At 33.3% G+C, this 21,476-nt stretch overlaps 1 protein-coding gene across 1 annotated transcript in view; it reads right to left on the bottom strand.

The window, feature by feature from the left end:
- The window catches only part of LOC137389483 (beta-1,3-glucosyltransferase-like), a 44,081-nt gene that overhangs the window by 18,446 nt on the left and 4,159 nt on the right, over nucleotides 1–21,476 (bottom strand). The window contains exons 3-4 of the mRNA XM_068075535.1: nucleotides 19,856–20,144; nucleotides 19,005–19,127 (exon numbers count right to left, since the gene is read on the bottom strand). Coding sequence (XP_067931636.1) covers nucleotides 19,005–19,127; nucleotides 19,856–20,144 — 412 coding nt within the window. The remainder of the gene's footprint in view (nucleotides 1–19,004; nucleotides 19,128–19,855; nucleotides 20,145–21,476) is intronic.

The following is a 21,476-nucleotide window of genomic DNA, read 5'->3' as shown; positions in this document are numbered from 1 at the left end:
ACAACCATACAGACTATATACAAGTTACAACCATACAGAATATAGACAAGTTACAACCATACAGAATATAGACAAGTTACAACCATACAGAATATAGACAAGTTACAACCATACAGACTATAAACAAGTTACAACCATACAGACTATATACAAGTAACAACCATACAGACTATATACAAGTTACAACCATACAGAATATAGACAAGTTACAACCATACAGACTATAGACAGGTTACAACGATACAGAATATAGACAAGTTACAACCATACAGACTATAGACAAGTTACAACCATACAGACTATAGAAAAGTTACAACCATACAGACTATAGACAAGTTACAACCATACAGACTATAGACAAGTTACAACCATACAGACTATATACAAGTAACAACCATACAGACTATAGACAAGTTACAACCATACAGACTATATACAAGTTACAACCATACAGAATATAGACAAGTTACAACCATACAGAATATAGACAAGTTACAACCATACAGAATATAGACAAGTTACAACCATACAGACTATAAACAAGTTACAACCATACAGACTATATACAAGTAACAACCATACAGACTATAGACAAGTTACAACCATACAGACTATATACAAGTTACAACCATACAGAATATAGACAAGTTACAACCATACAGACTATATACAAGTTACAACCATACAGAATATAGACAAGTTACAACCATACAGACTATAGACAAGTTACAACCATACAGAATATAGACAAGTTACAACCATACAGAATATAGACAAGTTACAACCATACAGAATATAGACAAGTTACAACCATACAGACTATATACAAGTTACAACCATACAGAATATAGACAAGTTACAACCATACAGACTATATACAAGTTACAACCATACAGAATATAGACAAGTTACAACCATACAGACTATAGACAGGTTGCAACCATACAGACTATATACAAGTTACAACCATACAGACTATAGACAAGTTACAGCCATACAGACTATAGACAGGTTACAACCATACAGACTATAGACAAGTTACAACCATACAGAATATAGACAAGTTACAACCATACAGACTATATACAAGTTACAACCATACAGACTATAGACAAGTTACAACCATACAGACTATATACAAGTTACAACCATACAGACTATAGACAAGTTACAACCATACAGACTATATACAAGTTACAACCATACAGACTATATACAAGTAACAACCATACAGACTATATACAAGTTACAACCATACAGACTATAGACAGGTTACAACCATACAGAATATAGACAAGTTACAACCATACAGACTATAGACAAGTTACAACCATACAGACTATACACAAGTTACAACCATACAGACTATAGACAAGTTACAACCATACAGACTATAGACAAGTTACAACCATACAGACTATATACAAGTTACAACCATACAGACTATATACAAGTTACAACCATACAGACTATATACAAGTTACAACCATACAGACTATAGACAAGTTACAACCATACAGACTATATACAAGTAACAACCATACAGACTATATACAAGTTACAACCATACAGACTATAGACAGGTTACAACCATACAGAATATAGACAAGTTACAACCATACAGACTATAGACAAGTTACAACCATACAGACTATACACAAGTTACAACCATACAGACTATATACAAGTAACAACCATACAGACTATATACAAGTTACAACCATACAGACTATAGACAGGTTACAACCATACAGAATATAGACAAGTTACAACCATACAGACTATAGACAAGTTACAACCATACAGACTATACACAAGTTACAACCATACAGACTATATACAAGTAACAACCATACAGACTATATACAAGTTACAACCATACAGACTATAGACAGGTTACAACCATACAGAATATAGACAAGTTACAACCATACAGACTATAGACAAGTTACAACCATACAGACTATACACAAGTTACAACCATACAGACTATAGACAAGTTACAACCATACAGACTATAGAAAAGTTACAACCATACAGACTATAGACAAGTTACAACCATACAGACTATAGACAAGTTACAACCATACAGACTATATACAAGTAACAACCATACAGACTATAGACAAGTTACAACCATACAGACTATATACAAGTTACAACCATACAGAATATAGACAAGTTACAACCATACAGAATATAGACAAGTTACAACCATACAGAATATAGACAAGTTACAACCATACAGACTATAAACAAGTTACAACCATACAGACTATATACAAGTAACAACCATACAGACTATAGACAAGTTACAACCATACAGACTATATACAAGTTACAACCATACAGAATATAGACAAGTTACAACCATACAGACTATAGACAAGTTACAACCATACAGACTATATACAAGTTACAACCATACAGAATATAGACAAGTTACAACCATACAGACTATATACAAGTTACAACCATACAGAATATAGACAAGTTACAACCGTACAGACTATAGACAAGTTACAACCATACAGAATATAGACAAGTTACAACCATACAGACTATAAACAAGTTACAACCATACAGACTATATACAAGTTACAACCATACAGACTATATACAAGTTACAACCATACAGAATATAGACAAGTTACAACCATACAGAATATAGACAAGTTACAACCATACAGAATATAGACAAGTTACAACCATACAGAATATAGACAAGTTACAACCATACAGACTATAAACAAGTTACAACCATACAGACTATATACAAGTTACAACCATACAGACTATATACAAGTTACAACCATACAGAATATAGACAAGTTACAACCATACAGAATATAGACAAGTTACAACCATACAGAATATAGACAAGTTACAACCATACAGACTATACACAAGTTACAACCATACAGACTATATACAAGTAACAACCATACAGACTATAGACAAGTTACAACCATACAGACTATATACAAGTTACAACCATACAGAATATAGACAAGTTACAACCATACAGACTATATACAAGTTACAACCATACAGACTATAGACAAGTTACAACCATACAGACTATAGACAAGTTACAACCATACAGACTATATACAAGTTACAACCATACAGAATATAGACAAGTTACAACCATACAGACTATATACAAGTTACAACCATACAGACTATAGACAAGTTACAACCATACAGACTATATACAAGTTACAACCATACAGAATATAGACAAGTTACAACCATACAGACTATATACAAGTTACAACCATACAGACTATAGACAAGTTACAACCATACAGACTATAGACAAGTTACAACCATACAGACTATAAACAAGTTACAACCATACAGACTATATACAAGTTACAACCATACAGACTATATACAGGTTACAACCATACAGACTATAGACAAGTTACAACCATACAGACTATAGACAAGTTACAACCATACAGACTATAGACAAGTTACAACCATACAGACTATAGACAAGTTACAACCATACAGACTATAGACAAGTTATAACCATACAGACTATAGACAAGTAACAACCATACAGACTATAGACAAGTTACAACCATACAGACTATAGACAAGTTACAACCAGACAGACTATAGACAAGTTACAACCATACAGAATATAGACAAGTTACAACCATACAGAATATAGACAAGTTACAACCATACAGAATATAGACAAGTTACAACCATACAGACTATAAACAAGTTACAACCATACAGACTATATACAAGTAACAACCATACAGACTATATACAAGTTACAACCATACAGAATATAGACAAGTTACAACCATACAGACTATAGACAGGTTACAACCATACAGAATATAGACAAGTTACAACCATACAGACTATAGACAAGTTACAACCATACAGACTATAGAAAAGTTACAACCATACAGACTATAGACAAGTTACAACCATACAGACTATAGACAAGTTACAACCATACAGACTATATACAAGTAACAACCATACAGACTATAGACAAGTTACAACCATACAGACTATATACAAGTTACAACCATACAGAATATAGACAAGTTACAACCATACAGAATATAGACAAGTTACAACCATACAGAATATAGACAAGTTACAACCATACAGACTATAAACAAGTTACAACCATACAGACTATATACAAGTAACAACCATACAGACTATAGACAAGTTACAACCATACAGACTATATACAAGTTACAACCATACAGAATATAGACAAGTTACAACCATACAGACTATATACAAGTTACAACCATACAGAATATAGACAAGTTACAACCATACAGAATATAGACAAGTTACAACCATACAGAATATAGACAAGTTACAACCATACAGAATATAGACAAGTTACAACCATACAGACTATATACAAGTTACAACCATACAGAATATAGACAAGTTACAACCATACAGACTATATACAAGTTACAACCATACAGAATATAGACAAGTTACAACCATACAGACTATAGACAGGTTGCAACCATACAGACTATATACAAGTTACAACCATACAGACTATAGACAAGTTACAGCCATACAGACTATAGACAGGTTACAGCCATACAGACTATAGACAAGTTACAACCATACAGAATATAGACAAGTTACAACCATACAGACTATAGACAAGTTACAACCATACAGACTATAGACAAGTTACAACCATACAGAATATAGACAAGTTACAACCATACAGACTATAGACAAGTTACAACCATACAGACTATACACAAGTTACAACCATACAGACTATAGACAAGTTACAACCATACAGAATATAGACAAGTTACAACCATACAGACTATAGACAAGTTACAACCATACAGACTATATACAAGTTACAACCATACAGACTATACACAAGTAACAACCATACAGACTATAGACAAGTTACAACCATACAGAATATAGACAAGTTACAACCATACAGACTATAGACAAGTTACAACCATACAGACTATATACAAGTTACAACCATACAGACTATATACAAGTAACAACCATACAGACTATATACAAGTTACAACCATACAGACTATAGACAAGTTACAACCATACAGACTATAGAAAAGTTACAACCATACAGACTATAGACAAGTTACAACCATACAGACTATAGACAAGTTACAACCATACAGACTATATACAAGTAACAACCATACAGACTATAGACAGGTTACAACCATACAGACTATAGACAAGTTACAACCATACAGACTATATACAAGTTACAACCATACAGACTATAGACAAGTAACAACCATACAGACTATAGACAAGTTACAACCATACAGAATATAGACAAGTTACAACCATACAGACTATAGACAAGTTACAACCATACAGACTATATACAAGTTACAACCATACAGACTATATACAAGTAACAACCATACAGACTATATACAAGTTACAACCATACAGACTATAGACAAGTTACAACCATACAGACTATAGAAAAGTTACAACCATACAGACTATAGACAAGTTACAACCATACAGACTATAGACAAGTTACAACCATACAGACTATATACAAGTAACAACCATACAGACTATAGACAAGTTACAACCATACAGACTATATACAAGTTACAACCATACAGAATATAGACAAGTTACAACCATACAGAATATAGACAAGTTACAACCATACAGAATATAGACAAGTTACAACCATACAGACTATAAACAAGTTACAACCATACAGACTATATACAAGTAACAACCATACAGACTATAGACAAGTTACAACCATACAGACTATATACAAGTTACAACCATACAGAATATAGACAAGTTACAACCATACACACTATAGACAAGTTACAACCATACAGACTATAGACAAGTTACAACCATACAGACTATAGACAAGTTACAACCATACAGAATATAGACAAGTTACAACCATACAGACTATATACAAGTTACAACCATACAGACTATACACAAGTTACAACCATACAGACTATAGACAAGTTACAACCATACAGAATATAGACAAGTTACAACCATACAGACTATAGACAAGTTACAACCATACAGACTATATACAAGTTACAACCATACAGACTATAGACAAGTTACAACCATACAGACTATAGACAAGTTACAACCATACAGAATATAGACAAGTTACAACCATACAGACTATATACAAGTTACAACCATACAGACTATATACAAGTTACAACCATACAGACTATAGACAAGTTACAACCATACAGACTATAGACAAGTTACAACCATACAGAATATAGACAAGTTACAACCATACAGACTATATACAAGTTACAACCATACAGACTATACACAAGTTACAACCATACAGACTATAGACAAGTTACAACCATACAGAATATAGACAAGTTACAACCATACAGAATATAGACAAGTTACAACCATACAGACTATAAACAAGTTACAACCATACAGACTATAGACAAGTTACAACCATACAGAATATAGACAAGTTACAACCATACAGAATATAGACAAGTTACAACCATACAGACTATAAACAAGTTACAACCATACAGACTATAGACAAGTTACAACCATACAGACTATAGACAAGTTACAACCATACAGACTATAGACAAGTAACAACCATACAGACTATATACAAGTTACAACCATACAGACTATAGACAAGTTACAACCATACAGACTATAGAAAAGTTACAACCATACAGACTATAGACAAGTTACAACCATACAGACTATAGACAAGTTACAACCATACAGACTATATACAAGTAACAACCATACAGACTATAGACAAGTTACAACCATACAGACTATATACAAGTTACAACCATACAGAATATAGACAAGTTACAACCATACAGAATATAGACAAGTTACAACCATACAGAATATAGACAAGTTACAACCATACAGACTATAAACAAGTTACAACCATACAGACTATATACAAGTAACAACCATACAGACTATAGACAAGTTACAACCATACAGACTATATACAAGTTACAACCATACAGAATATAGACAAGTTACAACCATACACACTATAGACAAGTTACAACCATACAGACTATATACAAGTTACAACCATACAGAATATAGACAAGTTACAACCATACAGAATATAGACAAGTTACAACCATACAGACTATAGACAAGTTACAACCATACAGACTATATACAAGTTACAACCATACAGACTATAGACAAGTTACAACCATACAGACTATATACAAGTTACAACCATACAGACTATAGACAAGTTACAACCATACAGAATATAGACAAGTTACAACCATACAGAATATAGACAAGTTACAACCATACAGAATATAGACAAGTTACAACCATACAGACTATATACAAGTTACAACCATACAGAATATAGACAAGTAACAACCATACACACTATAGACAAGTTACAACCATACAGAATATAGACAAGTTACAACCATACAGACTATATACAAGTTACAACCATACAGAATATAGACAAGTTACAACCATACAGACTATAGACAAGTTACAACCATACAGACTATATACAAGTTACAACCATACAGAATATAGACAAGTTACAACCATACAGAATATAGACAAGTTACAACCATACAGACTATAGACAAGTTACAACCATACAGACTATATACAAGTTACAACCATACAGAATATAGACAAGTTACAACCATACAGACTATATACAAGTTACAACCATACAGAATATAGACAAGTTACAACCATACAGAATATAGACAAGTTACAACCATACAGACTATAGACAAGTTACAACCATACAGACTATATACAAGTTACAACCATACAGAATATAGACAAGTTACAACCATACAGAATATAGACAAGTTACAACCATACAGACTATAGACAAGTTACAACCATACAGACTATAGACAAGTAACAACCATACAGACTATAGACAAGTTACAACCATACAGAATATAGACAAGTTACAACCATACAGACTATAGACAAGTTACAACCATACAGACTATAGACAGGTTACAACCATACAGACTATATACAAGTTACAACCATACAGACTATAGAAAAGTTACAACCATACAGACTATAGACAAGTTACAACCATACAGACTATAGACAAGTTACAACCGTACAGAATATAGACAAGTAACAACCATACAGACTATAGACAAGTTACAACCATACAGAATATAGACAAGTTACAACCATACAGACTATAGACAAGTTACAACCATACAGAATATAGACAAGTTACAACCATACAGACTATATACAAGTTACAACCATACAGAATATAGACAAGTTACAACCATACAGACTATATACAAGTTACAACCATACAGAATATAGACAAGTTACAACCATACAGAATATAGACAAGTTACAACCATACAGACTATAGACAAGTTACAACCATACAGACTATATACAAGTTACAGCCATACAGACTATAGACAAGTTACAACCATACAGACTATAGACAAGTTACAACCATACAGACTATAGACAAGTTACAACCATACAGACTATATACAAGTTACAACCATACAGAATATAGACAAGTTACAACCATACAGACTATAGACAAGTTACAACCATACAGACTATATACAAGTTACAACCATACAGAATATAGACAAGTTACAACCATACAGAATATAGACAAGTTACAACCATACAGACTATAGACAAGTTACAACCATACAGACTATATACAAGTAACAACCATACAGACTATATACAAGTTACAACCATACAGACTATAGACAAGTTACAACCATACAGACTATATACAAGTAACAACCATACAGACTATATACAAGTTACAACCATACAGACTATAGACAAGTTACAACCATACAGACTATATACAAGTAACAACCATACAGAATATAGACAAGTTACAACCATACAGACTATAGACAAGTTATAACCATACAGACTATAGAAAAGTTACAACCATACAGACTATAGACAAGTTACAACCATACAGACTATAGACAAGTTACAACCATACAGACTATATACAAGTAACAACCATACAGACTATAGACAAGTTATAACCATACAGACTATAGACAAGTTACAACCATACAGACTATAGACAAGTTACAACCATACAGACCATAGACAGGTTACAACCATACAGACTATAGACAAGTTACAACCATACAGACTATATACAAGTTACAACCATACAGACTATAGACAAGTTACAACCATACAGACTATAGAAAAGTTACAACCATACAGACTATAGACAAGTTACAACCATACAGACTATAGACAAGTTACAACCATACAGAATATAGACAGGTTATAACCATACAGACTATAGACAAGTAACAACCATACAGACTATATACAAGTAACAACCATACAGACTATAGACAAGTTACAACCATACAGACTATAGACAAGTAACAACCATACAGACTATATACAAGTTACAACCATACAGACTATAGACAAGTTACAACCATACAGACTATAGACAAGTTACAACCATACAGAATATAGACAAGTTACAACCATACAGACTATAGACAAGTTACAACCATACAGACTATAGACAAGTAACAACCATACAGACTATAGACAAGTTACAACCATACAGAATATAGACAAGTTACAACCATACAGACTATAGACAAGTTACAACCATACAGAATATAGACAAGTTACAACCATACAGACTATATACAAGTTACAACCATACAGAATATAGACAAGTTACAACCATACAGACTATAGACAAGTTACAACCATACAGACTATAGACAAGTTACAACCATACAGACTATAGACAAGTTACAACCATACAGACTATAGACAAGTAACAGCCATACAGACTATAAGCAAGTAACAACCATACAGACTATAGACAAGTTACAACCATACAGAATATAGACAAGTTACAACCATACAGACTATAGACAAGTTACAACCATACAGACTATAGACAGGTTACAACCATACAGACTATAGACAAGTTACAACCATACAGACTATAGACAGGTTACAACCATACAGACTATAGACAAGTTACAACCATACAGACTATAGACAAGTTACAACCATACAGAATATAGACAAGTTACAACCATACAGACTATAGACAGGTTACAACCATACAGACTATAGACAAGTTACAACCATACAAACTATATACAAGTTACAACCATACAGAATATAGACAAGTTACAACCATACAGACTATAGACAAGTTACAACCATACAGACTATAGACAAGTTACAACCATACAGACTATATACAAGTTACAACCATACAGACTATATACAAGTTACAACCATACAGACTATATACAAGTTACAACCATACAGACTATAGACAAGTTACAACCATACAGAATATAGACAAGTTACAACCATACAGAATATAGACAAGTTACAACCATACAGAATATAGACAAGTTACAACCATACAGACTATAAACAAGTTACAACCATACAGACTATATACAAGTAACAACCATACAGACTATAGACAAGTTACAACCATACAGACTATATACAAGTTACAACCATACAGAATATAGACAAGTTACAACCATACAGACTATAGACAAGTTACAACCATACAGACTATATACAAGTTACAACCATACAGAATATAGACAAGTTACAACCATACAGACTATATACAAGTTACAACCATACAGAATATAGACAAGTTACAACCGTACAGACTATAGACAAGTTACAACCATACAGAATATAGACAAGTTACAACCATACAGACTATAAACAAGTTACAACCATACAGACTATATACAAGTTACAACCATACAGACTATATACAAGTTACAACCATACAGAATATAGACAAGTTACAACCATACAGAATATAGACAAGTTACAACCATACAGAATATAGACAAGTTACAACCATACAGAATATAGACAAGTTACAACCATACAGACTATAAACAAGTTACAACCATACAGACTATATACAAGTTACAACCATACAGACTATATACAAGTTACAACCATACAGAATATAGACAAGTTACAACCATACAGAATATAGACAAGTTACAACCATACAGAATATAGACAAGTTACAACCATACAGACTATACACAAGTTACAACCATACAGACTATATACAAGTAACAACCATACAGACTATAGACAAGTTACAACCATACAGACTATATACAAGTTACAACCATACAGAATATAGACAAGTTACAACCATACAGACTATATACAAGTTACAACCATACAGACTATAGACAAGTTACAACCATACAGACTATAGACAAGTTACAACCATACAGACTATATACAAGTTACAACCATACAGAATATAGACAAGTTACAACCATACAGACTATATACAAGTTACAACCATACAGACTATAGACAAGTTACAACCATACAGACTATATACAAGTTACAACCATACAGAATATAGACAAGTTACAACCATACAGACTATATACAAGTTACAACCATACAGACTATAGACAAGTTACAACCATACAGACTATAGACAAGTTACAACCATACAGACTATAAACAAGTTACAACCATACAGACTATATACAAGTTACAACCATACAGACTATATACAGGTTACAACCATACAGACTATAGACAAGTTACAACCATACAGACTATAGACAAGTTACAACCATACAGACTATAGACAAGTTACAACCATACAGACTATAGACAAGTTACAACCATACAGACTATAGACAAGTTATAACCATACAGACTATAGACAAGTAACAACCATACAGACTATAGACAAGTTACAACCATACAGACTATAGACAAGTTACAACCAGACAGACTATAGACAAGTTACAACCATACAGAATATAGACAAGTTACAACCATACAGAATATAGACAAGTTACAACCATACAGAATATAGACAAGTTACAACCATACAGACTATAAACAAGTTACAACCATACAGACTATATACAAGTAACAACCATACAGACTATATACAAGTTACAACCATACAGAATATAGACAAGTTACAACCATACAGACTATAGACAGGTTACAACCATACAGAATATAGACAAGTTACAACCATACAGACTATAGACAAGTTACAACCATACAGACTATAGAAAAGTTACAACCATACAGACTATAGACAAGTTACAACCATACAGACTATAGACAAGTTACAACCATACAGACTATATACAAGTAACAACCATACAGACTATAGACAAGTTACAACCATACAGACTATATACAAGTTACAACCATACAGAATATAGACAAGTTACAACCATACAGAATATAGACAAGTTACAACCATACAGAATATAGACAAGTTACAACCATACAGACTATAAACAAGTTACAACCATACAGACTATATACAAGTAACAACCATACAGACTATAGACAAGTTACAACCATACAGACTATATACAAGTTACAACCATACAGAATATAGACAAGTTACAACCATACAGACTATATACAAGTTACAACCATACAGAATATAGACAAGTTACAACCATACAGAATATAGACAAGTTACAACCATACAGAATATAGACAAGTTACAACCATACAGAATATAGACAAGTTACAACCATACAGACTATATACAAGTTACAACCATACAGAATATAGACAAGTTACAACCATACAGACTATATACAAGTTACAACCATACAGAATATAGACAAGTTACAACCATACAGACTATAGACAGGTTGCAACCATACAGACTATATACAAGTTACAACCATACAGACTATAGACAAGTTACAGCCATACAGACTATAGACAGGTTACAGCCATACAGACTATAGACAAGTTACAACCATACAGAATATAGACAAGTTACAACCATACAGACTATAGACAAGTTACAACCATACAGACTATAGACAAGTTACAACCATACAGAATATAGACAAGTTACAACCATACAGACTATAGACAAGTTACAACCATACAGACTATACACAAGTTACAACCATACAGACTATAGACAAGTTACAACCATACAGAATATAGACAAGTTACAACCATACAGACTATAGACAAGTTACAACCATACAGACTATATACAAGTTACAACCATACAGACTATACACAAGTAACAACCATACAGACTATAGACAAGTTACAACCATACAGAATATAGACAAGTTACAACCATACAGACTATAGACAAGTTACAACCATACAGACTATATACAAGTTACAACCATACAGACTATATACAAGTAACAACCATACAGACTATATACAAGTTACAACCATACAGACTATAGACAAGTTACAACCATACAGACTATAGAAAAGTTACAACCATACAGACTATAGACAAGTTACAACCATACAGACTATAGACAAGTTACAACCATACAGACTATATACAAGTAACAACCATACAGACTATAGACAGGTTACAACCATACAGACTATAGACAAGTTACAACCATACAGACTATATACAAGTTACAACCATACAGACTATAGACAAGTAACAACCATACAGACTATAGACAAGTTACAACCATACAGAATATAGACAAGTTACAACCATACAGACTATAGACAAGTTACAACCATACAGACTATATACAAGTTACAACCATACAGACTATATACAAGTAACAACCATACAGACTATATACAAGTTACAACCATACAGACTATAGACAAGTTACAACCATACAGACTATAGAAAAGTTACAACCATACAGACTATAGACAAGTTACAACCATACAGACTATAGACAAGTTACAACCATACAGACTATATACAAGTAACAACCATACAGACTATAGACAAGTTACAACCATACAGACTATATACAAGTTACAACCATACAGAATATAGACAAGTTACAACCATACAGAATATAGACAAGTTACAACCATACAGAATATAGACAAGTTACAACCATACAGACTATAAACAAGTTACAACCATACAGACTATATACAAGTAACAACCATACAGACTATAGACAAGTTACAACCATACAGACTATATACAAGTTACAACCATACAGAATATAGACAAGTTACAACCATACACACTATAGACAAGTTACAACCATACAGACTATAGACAAGTTACAACCATACAGACTATAGACAAGTTACAACCATACAGAATATAGACAAGTTACAACCATACAGACTATATACAAGTTACAACCATACAGACTATACACAAGTTACAACCATACAGACTATAGACAAGTTACAACCATACAGAATATAGACAAGTTACAACCATACAGACTATAGACAAGTTACAACCATACAGACTATATACAAGTTACAACCATACAGACTATAGACAAGTTACAACCATACAGACTATATACAAGTTACAACCATACAGACTATATACAAGTAACAACCATACAGACTATATACAAGTTACAACCATACAGACTATAGACAAGTTACAACCATACAGACTATAGAAAAGTTACAACCATACAGACTATAGACAAGTTACAACCATACAGACTATAGACAAGTTACAACCATACAGACTATATACAAGTAACAACCATACAGACTATAGACAAGTTACAACCATACAGACTATATACAAGTTACAACCATACAGAATATAGACAAGTTACAACCATACAGAATATAGACAAGTTACAACCATACAGAATATAGACAAGTTACAACCATACAGACTATAAACAAGTTACAACCATACAGACTATATACAAGTAACAACCATACAGACTATAGACAAGTTACAACCATACAGACTATATACAAGTTACAACCATACAGAATATAGACAAGTTACAACCATACACACTATAGACAAGTTACAACCATACAGACTATATACAAGTTACAACCATACAGAATATAGACAAGTTACAACCATACAGAATATAGACAAGTTACAACCATACAGACTATAGACAAGTTACAACCATACAGACTATATACAAGTTACAACCATACAGACTATAGACAAGTTACAACCATACAGACTATATACAAGTTACAACCATACAGACTATAGACAAGTTACAACCATACAGAATATAGACAAGTTACAACCATACAGAATATAGACAAGTTACAACCATACAGAATATAGACAAGTTACAACCATACAGACTATATACAAGTTACAACCATACAGAATATAGACAAGTAACAACCATACACACTATAGACAAGTTACAACCATACAGAATATAGACAAGTTACAACCATACAGACTATATACAAGTTACAACCATACAGAATATAGACAAGTTACAACCATACAGACTATAGACAAGTTACAACCATACAGACTATATACAAGTTACAACCATACAGAATATAGACAAGTTACAACCATACAGAATATAGACAAGTTACAACCATACAGACTATAGACAAGTTACAACCATACAGACTATATACAAGTTACAACCATACAGAATATAGACAAGTTACAACCATACAGACTATATACAAGTTACAACCATACAGAATATAGACAAGTTACAACCATACAGAATATAGACAAGTTACAACCATACAGACTATAGACAAGTTACAACCATACAGACTATATACAAGTTACAACCATACAGAATATAGACAAGTTACAACCATACAGAATATAGACAAGTTACAACCATACAGACTATAGACAAGTTACAACCATACAGACTATAGACAAGTAACAACCATACAGACTATAGACAAGTTACAACCATACAGAATATAGACAAGTTACAACCATACAGACTATAGACAAGTTACAACCATACAGACTATAGACAGGTTACAACCATACAGACTATATACAAGTTACAACCATACAGACTATAGAAAAGTTACAACCATACAGACTATAGACAAGTTACAACCATACAGACTATAGACAAGTTACAACCGTACAGAATATAGACAAGTAACAACCATACAGACTATAGACAAGTTACAACCATACAGAATATAGACAAGTTACAACCATACAGACTATAGACAAGTTACAACCATACAGAATATAGACAAGTTACAACCATACAGACTATATACAAGTTACAACCATACAGAATATAGACAAGTTACAACCATACAGACTATATACAAGTTACAACCATACAGAATATAGACAAGTTACAACCATACAGAATATAGACAAGTTACAACCAGACAGACTATAGACAAGTTACAACCATACAGACTATAGACAAGTTACAACCATACAGAATATAGACAAGTTACAACCATACAGAATATAGACAAGTTACAACCATACAGACTATAGACAAGTTACAACCATACAGACTATATACAAGTTACAGCCATACAGACTATAGACAAGTTACAACCATACAGACTATAGACAAGTTACAACCATACAGACTATAGACAAGTTACAACCATACAGACTATATACAAGTTACAACCATACAGAATATAGACAAGTTACAACCATACAGACTATAGACAAGTTACAACCATACAGACTATATACAAGTTACAACCATACAGAATATAGACAAGTTACAACCATACAGAATATAGACAAGTTACAACCATACAGACTATAGACAAGTTACAACCATACAGACTATATACAAGTAACAACCATACAGACTATATACAAGTTACAACCATACAGACTATAGACAAGTTACAACCATACAGACTATATACAAGTAACAACCATACAGACTATATACAAGTTACAACCATACAGACTATAGACAAGTTACAACCATACAGACTATATACAAGTAACAACCATACAGAATATAGACAAGTTACAACCATACAGACTATAGACAAGTTATAACCATACAGACTATAGAAAAGTTACAACCATACAGACTATAGACAAGTTACAACCATACAGACTATAGACAAGTTACAACCATACAGACTATATACAAGTAACAACCATACAGACTATAGACAAGTTATAACCATACAGACTATAGACAAGTTACAACCATACAGACTATAGACAAGTTACAACCATACAGACCATAGACAGGTTACAACCATACAGACTATAGACAAGTTACAACCATACAGACTATATACAAGTTACAACCATACAGACTATAGACAAGTTACAACCATACAGACTATAGAAAAGTTACAACCATACAGACTATAGACAAGTTACAACCATACAGACTATAGACAAGTTACAACCATACAGAATATAGACAGGTTATAACCATACAGACTATAGACAAGTAACAACCATACAGACTATATACAAGTAACAACCATACAGACTATAGACAAGTTACAACCATACAGACTATAGACAAGTAACAACCATACAGACTATATACAAGTTACAACCATACAGACTATAGACAAGTTACAACCATACAGACTATAGACAAGTTACAACCATACAGAATATAGACAAGTTACAACCATACAGACTATAGACAAGTTACAACCATACAGACTATAGACAGGTTACAACCATACAGACTATACACAAGTTACAACCATACAGACTATAGACAAGTTACAACCATACAGACTATAGACAAGTTACAACCATACAGAATATAGACAAGTTACAACCATACAGACTATAGACAAGTAACAACCATACAGACTATAGACAAGTTACAACCATACAGAATATAGACAAGTTACAACCATACAGACTATAGACAAGTTACAACCATACAGAATATAGACAAGTTACAACCATACAGACTATATACAAGTTACAACCATACAGAATATAGACAAGTTACAACCATACAGACTATAGACAAGTTACAACCATACAGACTATAGACAAGTTACAACCATACAGACTATAGACAAGTTACAACCATACAGACTATAGACAAGTAACAGCCATACAGACTATAAGCAAGTAACAACCATACAGACTATAGACAAGTTACAACCATACAGAATATAGACAAGTTACAACCATACAGACTATAGACAAGTTACAACCATACAGACTATAGACAGGTTACAACCATACAGACTATAGACAAGTTACAACCATACAGACTATAGACAGGTTACAACCATACAGACTATAGACAAGTTACAACCATACAGACTATAGACAAGTTACAACCATACAGAATATAGACAAGTTACAACCATACAGACTATAGACAGGTTACAACCATACAGACTATAGACAAGTTACAACCATACAAACTATATACAAGTTACAACCATACAGAATATAGACAAGTTACAACCATACAGACTATAGACAAGTTACAACCATACAGACTATAGACAAGTTACAACCATACAGACTATATACAAGTTACAACCATACAGACTATATACAAGTTACAACCATACAGACTATATACAAGTTACAACCATACAGACTATAGACAAGTTACAACCATACAGACTATAGACAAGTTACAACCATACAGACTATAGACAAGTTACAACCATACAGAATATAGACAAGTTACAACCATACAGACTATAGACAGGTTACAACCATACAGACTATAGACAAGTTACAACCATACAAACTATATACAAGTTACAACCATACAGAATATAGACAAGTTACAACCATACAGACTATAGACAAGTTACAACCATACAGACTATAGACAAGTTACAACCATACAGACTATATACAAGTTACAACCATACAGACTATAGACAGGTTATAACCATACAGACTATATACAAGTTACAACCATACAGACAATTGGAAACTAAAATTCTGTTATTTAAAGTTCTTATGTGTGAGCCAATTGGCTGTGGCACTTGACTTGCATTCACCATGAAAAACAACAGATTGTGTGCCACGTTATTCTTATCTTGAACCACAATACCTAACAGAGCTTTCACATTTCCTCACTCTACACTTCACCATTACTTAATGGAGACAGATTTCATCATAATTTCTATTTGCCCGCTTCTAGACAGAAAGGAGGATGAAGAGTTATCTACACTACCAGCTAACGCGTACATACACAGAGTGTTGACTCTAGACTATAACGAGTAGCGCATGTGTCTGACTGACTGGACTCTCCACAGAACTCAGCAGCGTCTGTCAGGGCTGTCCCTTTGCCATCATCGTATAAATATCTAGCCAGCTGTCAAATAAAAGAAGCTCAATGAATGGGTAACATATCATTATGAAGCTTCTTGCAGTCTTAGTTTTAGCTAGGACTCGAAGGAGAATTAATTGATACACCATTCAAAGCAGGCCGTGTTTGCAATGCTGACCTCTGTGTTACACACCAATCTAGAGAGGTTATTTGGTAATATGAAAAATTATGGCCGTGTAAATAGAATTCATACTTTCTAATAATAGTCGCCGTGTACGGACACTCACTGCACGGACACTACTGCACACGTACGGACACTCACTGTACGGACACTCACTGTACAGACACTCGTTGTACGAACACTCACCGTACGGACACTCACCGTATGGACACTCACCATACGAACATTCACCGTACAGACACTCACTGTACGAATACTCACCGTTCGGACACTCACCGTACGGACACTCACCGTACGGACACTCACCGTACGGACACTCACCGCATAGACACTCACTGTATGGACACTCACTGTATGGACACTCACTTTTAAAAGGTAAAATAACTCAGCCAATTGAGTTTTTAATGCGCTACAAATTTGCATTTTTACACTTTCTTTGAATTCGTTGGACTTTTGCAAACAATTAAAAATTTGGTACAAGAAAAAAGTACCACAATGCTGTAAGTCTAAACTTTGCAAGTATGTTGAAAATCGGCAATTCCTCGTTACTTCCTCACAAAAAATAACAAACATAATACAACTGTGTGTTAACCTCATGTTGAGGGTCAATATTGAAGTCTATAGGCTCGCGGTTTGGCCTTGACGTAATCAGAGGCCAGCTGAGCAACATCCCGCTAGAAGAGTCAGGATATTTCAAGCTTGTATTTTCGTAATGGTGGATTATGGTCGGTGTCTTGTCCTGCAGAGCTCTGCCAATGAACTGTGGTGCACTTGAATTAAAGCTTGTTATCAGCTTTTGTAGCAGAACTAGGTCGACTTCCGTGTGCTCCTGTATGACAAGCACCCAGTCAATGTTGTCTGACTCATAGAGATCTTTCAGCCTGAGAAAAAGCAGTGAATACTGATACACAGCAGAAAAGCAGATAAAAAGCTAACAATAACCCACCAGCTATACCTACACTTACAAATATTCACTTCATCAAGAACTATCTTCTGCATCAGCTATGAATGTGACCCTGCCCATAGAGTTATCACTCTAGGTGGAGATAACTCTATGACCCTGCCTAAATCAAACAAAGCAGTTGTAATCAGACAAAAATGCATGAAAGACTGACTGGTGGCTGCAGTCAACTAGCTGAGGAGTGATTTAGCACGACTGCAAAGACTCTGTTGGTCCTCTCATTCATGTCGTACACAAACCATTTACTGCCAAGGTGGTGGCTTAGAAATTACGGTAGGAGTATAAGGTACAGTCGCTAAAATGAAGAAAAGAAGTTTTTTACCCTAATGATTTTGGTATGCCTGTGTTCATAATGTTATATCATAATTACAACACTGTTTCTTTATATTATTATATGATAATTAGACTATAATTATATTGTATTAAAATTGTATATAGTTTGTAATATTAATTTATAAATTATATTACATTATTTATAATATAATTTCATTCCAAATTTGTTCAGGACTATTTTCATTTCACACAAAAACATTCGCAATAACTAGGAAAGGAAAATTCTTAATTTATTCTCTTTGTAACCATATCCTAATCATCATACTTTTAGATAGTAATCACACCACTTCAGATAGTAATCACACCACTTCAGATAGTAATCACACTACTTCAGATAGTAATCACACCACTTCAGATAGTAATCACACCACTTCAGGTAGTAAACACACCACTTCAGATAGTAAACACACCACTTCAGATAGTAGTCACACCACTTCAGATAGTAAACACACCACTTCAGATAGTAGTCACACCACTTCAGATAATAATCACACCACTTCAGATAGTAATCACACCACTTCAGATAGTAAACACACCACTTCAGATAGTAAACACACCCATTCAATGCTGTTCAGTCATTTTACTAACAGCCAAAAAGGAAGTTTTAATGTCCCTCATAAAAAGATTTTATTTATGAAAAACAGTGAAACAAGACTAACAAAATATGTGATGGCAACGACTAGCTGCTCACAAAATAGCATCTAATAGGCATCACTGAGGCGGCATAAAAACATTTAAAAAGGAGATAACTCCATGATTACCATCTTTGGAATTCCTTGGTCACTCATATAAAATGAGATGATTTGTTTTAATTCTGGAAACAACAATGTGAGTGTGGTTAGCCTGAGACACAGCAATAAAAAATGAGATACCATACAAGCCTCACGCATGCTGAATATAATCAATTTGTTAAGCTAAG

Source organism: Watersipora subatra, chromosome 1 (assembly GCF_963576615.1).
Source record: "Watersipora subatra chromosome 1, tzWatSuba1.1, whole genome shotgun sequence".
NCBI lineage: Eukaryota > Metazoa > Bryozoa > Gymnolaemata > Cheilostomatida > Watersiporidae > Watersipora > Watersipora subatra.
Note: the sequence above shows the minus strand (reverse complement) of the source record. Positions and strands in the feature narration are given on the sequence as shown.